At 32.5% G+C, this 5,624-nt stretch overlaps 1 protein-coding gene across 1 annotated transcript; it reads right to left on the reverse strand.

Moving 5' to 3' along the window:
• On the reverse strand, positions 1-4,217 carry LOC116000925 (probable receptor-like serine/threonine-protein kinase At5g57670). Its single transcript, XM_031240800.1, has 7 exons — positions 3,875-4,217; positions 3,539-3,793; positions 3,282-3,439; positions 3,090-3,169; positions 2,806-2,941; positions 2,135-2,284; positions 1-309 (listed from the first exon to the last, which is right to left on the reverse strand). The coding sequence occupies exons 1-7, from the start codon at positions 4,095-4,097 to the stop codon at positions 145-147; spliced, it is 1,167 nt and encodes a 388-aa protein (XP_031096660.1). The 5' UTR covers positions 4,098-4,217; the 3' UTR covers positions 1-144.
• Positions 4,218-5,624: the final 1,407 nt, after the last annotated feature.

Raw genomic sequence — 5,624 nt, forward strand, 5'->3', positions numbered from 1 at the left:
TTAGTAAAATTTTAAAAATTCTCATAAATTTGCTATCTGAATTTAATTGTAGTTATAGAAAAGATGAATTTACGTACTAAAAGACTACACTTTCAATATTATTTACATAGAGTTGGATGTTATTTAAGATTTAAGTGTTGCTAACTATGAACTAGTTGCGGAAAAGGTATCTTGTGGAGAGGTTGAGAAAGAGCTATCGCATTCACATTCAAGATCTTCAAATCCCCAAAACTCTTCTTGCTCCTCTTCTTCTTTTGGCATTTTCCATTTTTCCTTATCAAGCTCCCCCCTCAAGATTACCTCCAATACCTGTTAATAAGGGAAATAATTTTATCTTTTAAAAAGAAATATTGAAATTTTTTTAGTTCTATTGACTCGGTTACAATGTAGTATTGCTACTGAAGCACAAAGAGTCATAGATGCCTCCATTGAGGCTTGAACCGACTCCCTTCCACATGGGAGTGTATACCGAGTGCCGCTTGACCACAAGGTCTTTGGCAGAAATATTGAATTTAGTTAAATTGGAAAGAAAAATGGTTCCAACTTAGGCTTTATTTTCTAAAACAAGAATTTTTTTTTTGTCTTTTAATTTAATTAGAACAAATAATTTACTAACACATTACGTATATTTAAAGAAAAAAAATCCCAACTATTCGATTTAATAATTTTAAAAAAAATTGTAATATATATTTTATATTTTTTATCCAACACAAACAAATTGGCTATTGATTTGACATTGATACAATATAAAAAATCCAAATTGATCAATACCTAATTTGTCCCTATAGGATAAAGTGAGACATAATTGACAATTTGTTAGTGAAATACTAAATTAAATAAAATTATTAAAATCCTAACTTTAAATTAAAAAACAAAAAGGCATAAGGTAGAAGCCAAAATAATAAAAAGACGTTGGGTAGGATAAAACATCAGTTGAATTATTAGGATGGCTTAAACATGGATAAACTGTGACTAAACATTAATTTAGGCAAGCGTGCATTATGCACTGAAAGTGATTTATTAAATTAATTAATGGCATAAAAAGCCAAGATTATGGCCATGATTAAGCAATCAAAACCAATTTAATAATTAAGTAATCCCCATTTCCATAATTTATGCCGACCAGAAAATTTTCTAACCGGGTCAACCAACCCACCAAGTTTAGGTTTCTTCAACCCACATTATCCATGATGTTTGTACTACAAGAATCCGATTATGATAATAATGTGGCCATTATGTAGCTGAGGCAGGTAAGAAAATTAAAATTAATTAAAGTTTATAAAGTGTGTTTTTGTTAGGTGAATTGCCCAACAATAAATTAATTAGCACAATAATATGCATGCTTACACCTTACTCTAAGACAAAATCATGCCTCTGCCCTAAACAAATTAAGTTTTCATCTATCATCACAATTTATGAGATTTCAAAATCTTTAAAAAAATATTTCTTATATATATATATATATATATATAGAATGGTAGTTATTAATTTACAAAAAATGTTAATACTCTTTTCACAGTAAATATAGTGCATTTTCGTCACGGTAAAGATTCCCCAAATCATATAAAGATGGTAGAAATTAGAAATATGGATTGCAAACGTTTGGCAATTACTGAAATTAGATGTAGCCGTTTGGCAATTTTCTAAGTTTTAGTAACAAATACATTGAGTTAATAATATCACTTTTAGGGTAAAAATTTACGATCACTATTTGAAGGAATGTTATAAATAAATTTCACTTCAGAATAATTGCTCGTAAATTATACAAGATAGGTAAATCGCACTATGATACCCTTTGTGACAGACTCAACCAAGAAAATATTATATTTTTACTTTTACTCTTTAATTATATCAATTTGAGTAAATTTAATCCATGATTTTTAAAATTGATCAAATTTAATAAGATTTTACCATATTTTAATTTTTAACCAACGTACACTTGGTCATTGCACCAAACTAACGTGGTTGTTAAAAATTTTAAACTTGTCAAAATTTTTGTAGTACACTAGTATAGTAACAAGCATATTCTAAGTACGATATTTACCTATATTTTCATTCTCCTTATATTAAAAAGGAAAAAAAAAAGTAATTAAAAAAGCAGAGAATTAGAGAAGAAAACAAAAGAATTAGGTACCTCGCTCATAGTAGGACGCCAAATGGAAGAAGAACGAATGCAAAGAGATGCGGCAAAGGCAAGTTTGTCAAGTTGTTTAACATCAAATTTCCCATTAAGTCTTGGATCTATAACCACTTCTATCTCACCTTGCTGAAGTATAGGTTTTGCCTGCACTCAAATATACCATTAATTACACAACATTTTTACAAGTTATCGAGATAAATCATGTTCGTACAGGATAAAACTTCAAGGGGTAGTAAAATACTCTTTTTGGGTACTATTGACTGATTTGACTCTGTTACAATGCAGTATCTGTGCATAGTTACACTTTTTCAACCAAATGAAGCACAAAGAGTCAATATCGCCTTCATTGAGACTCGAACCCACCCCATCCCATGTGGGGTGCAACCGAGTGCCACTAGACCACAAGATCTTTGGGTAGTAAAATACTCAGTAACTTCAGCCAAGTTAGTCAAACTGTTGACTTAGTAACCATAAGATTACAAATTCAACTCCCAATAGTAGCAGCCTATTCACTTAAGTTGGTTTACCTCCTTGTAGTCATTTACTAGTCAGGGGCACAAGACGGGGTTTACCCAGAGACGGAGTTATTTGGTCTCCCGTTTTCAATAATCGAGGACTAAAGATGGAATTAGTTGAATTTTGAAAGAAATGAGGTATATAATTACCCAGCTATGTAGGCTTTGATAAGAGCTATCAACAGGTTTTCTCCCAGAGATGAGTTCTAAAAGAAAGACTCCAAATGCAAAAACATCTGTCTTTTCATCCACCACTCCATGCATGAAATACTCTGGCGCTAGATGTCTGCATAACCCAACAAACAAACAAATAATAAAATAAATAACACTGCAAATTATTAATGAAGTTAACAGCTAATATATGCTTTTAAAATTTAATTAATTATATGAGAATTATTATTATTACAGAGAAATTGAGAAAGAGTATATTCTACCCAAATGTCCCTTCTATAGGAGCTATAGAATGATGGGTCCATTGTGATGGAAGCCATTTCGCCAGTCCAAAATCCGAAATCTATCAACCATATAATCACATAATGAATATACATGAATACCAAATAAAAATTTGAACTTTTTAAAATTAAACATTGGATAATCCACTCCAAAAAAAAAAAGAAAAATTAAACCTGTGGCTCAAACTCTGCACTTAACAAAATATTTGAAGCCTTGATATCTCGATGAATAATTCTTCGGGGACAGGTTTTGTGCAAATAATGCAGACCTTTAGCAGCTCCAACAGCAATCTTGTACCTTGTTTCCCAATCCATGGTGGGCAACTTTTCATCTTCAAACAAATCATATAAACAGAAACAAATTTAGACAAAAAATTGGGGTTAAAAAAGGGGGAATTGAAGCCAAGAATGAAGAGATGAAAGAGAGAAACCATGGAGGAGAGAGGCAACAGATCCTTTGGAAGAGAACTGGAAAATGAGGTAAAGCCCATTCTCAATGCAACAGCCAAGCAAAGCAGTGACATTGGGGTGACAAACATGACCCAATGCCCCAATTTCTGTCAAGAATTCTTTTTCTTTCCTCTCATCATTTGCCTCTTTTGTCAGCAATTTCACAGCTATTGTTTGCCCATCTTCTAACACCCCTCTGTACACCTCTGCATACCCTCCTTTGCCCACCATATTCCCTAAAAAAAAATTCAAGAAAGTGGGGTAAAAAATCTGGGATTTTCAATTCTTGGAACATTAGGGGGTGAGGGGGAAGAAACCTGGGTGAAACCCATTTGTTGCTTCGAAGATTTCTTGATAGGAGAAGCATTTCCATGAAGGCCTGGGATGAGAAACTGCAAGGGCAGTGGATGAATCTATAGGTGTAGTGTAAGTGTCTTCTGGGGTGAAATCAGAGCTTCTTGGGGTTGCAATTTCTTCATCAAAACTGTTTCTTTTGAGTGAAAATAGCCTTTTCAGGCTGCCGCTGCGTATGTATCTCATGTCTCTCTGCAGAGGAGGAGAACTGAGAATCAAAGACCAGCCACAAACCTGCTACACCAACACCAGACTAGCATATATATATAGAGAGAGACAGACAGATATGTGTAGTTTAGGGAATTTTTGTATGACCACAAGGACAGTTTTTTATTTTCTATAGTTTAATCCTTGCCTGCACAAAATATATAAGTAATTTTTTTTTTGTTTGGAACAGTTGCATGCGTTTGATTGGGAGGGGGAAATTAGGGGGAAAAGAATTATAATTCGATGAAAAAAGAATAAAGTTAAAATTTAAATTACATTGTTTGGTAGACATAAATAAAATGATGAGGAATTGGAAGGTTGAGAAGTGAATAAAGACTAAAATGTCTTTGTATAATAATAATATAATAATAAAAATAAGGGTAAAATAGTCTTTTACCATAGAATTACAATTTCACAATGTGTGGTTTCATGGATGGAGAGAATTACAATTTTACTGAGCCGCTCGGTCAAAGCTCGGCTTGAGCTTGGTCTGACTTCAACTCGAGTTAAACTCGAGCAGGATCATTTTGTAACCGAGCCAAGCTCGAGCCCACCTATTATTTCTTGACCTCGACCTCGACTCAGCTTGTTTGCAGGCCTAGTTTACCTCCAAACACACAATTGTTAATATTTATTGGCTATTTATGAATTGACGAAAATCATTATAAGTTTAAAAAATTAATCTACTTATTCATGAAATATAAAAAGAACCAATCAGATTGTCCCATGTCACAAGATGAATCTTTCATGTTAATAGAGATAAATTGGGTTCATGTTATCGATCTCCATATTACTCGTGTTTTTATTTTTGTATGTGAAAATTAAAGACAATATAAAATTTAAAAGGACATAATAAACTATTCGCATGCTAAATTATTAAGATTAAAACAGTAACTTAAAAAAAATTAATAATAACTAAAGACAAGATTTGAAATAGGATGCAAGTAAAAAAGTACTTTTTTATCCAAAACATAAAAAAAAATGAAATAGTAGGATTCCTTTAGATGAACTCTGTCTCAGCTCCTTTTACTTTATATTTATGTTTATTGGGGAGAAGGAAGAGATTATTTATTGCAGAAATGAAAAGTGAGAGTGTATGTGGGGACTGTTTTTAGGTTAACTTCACAGACACATTTCGTGTGTGATCTGTTACTTACTTCTCCCCTTTTTTGAGAGTTAATGGTGTAGTTGATGAAGAGAAGAGGTGTTTGTTAATCTGACAAACATGAAATGATCTGATTGGTAGATTGGAGAGATGCCCTAACCCTCACCATACAAAAAAACCAACAAAAACAAAACAAAAAACCAAAAAACCAAAAAGCTTTTAAAAGGAAAATGATTGGAAGAGTGGTTGAAAATTTTGAGTTAATTGTAGTTCCAGGCTCGCTGCTTTTGGAGCTTTCAGCTTTATATTCAGATATTTGAGATGCAGTTCCTCTTTGGTTTCTGGGTCATATCAATATTGCATCTATTTCTTGTGATCAATATTAATGTCTCCTCTGTAGA

Source organism: Ipomoea triloba, chromosome 13, assembly GCF_003576645.1.
Source record: "Ipomoea triloba cultivar NCNSP0323 chromosome 13, ASM357664v1".
Lineage (NCBI taxonomy): Eukaryota > Viridiplantae > Streptophyta > Magnoliopsida > Solanales > Convolvulaceae > Ipomoea > Ipomoea triloba.

Coding starts and splice junctions, on each gene's coding strand:
- LOC116000925 (XM_031240800.1), bottom strand. CDS start 4,097: ATGAGATACATACGCAGCGGCAGCCTGAAAAGGCTATTTTCACTCAAA. Junction 2,942..3,089: donor CCTATAGAAGGGACATTTGG/GTAGAATATACT, acceptor TGGGTTATGCAG/ACATCTAGCGCCAGAGTATT. Junction 2,285..2,805: donor ATCAAAGCCTACATAGCTGG/GTAATTATATAC, acceptor ATTTGAGTGCAG/GCAAAACCTATACTTCAGCA.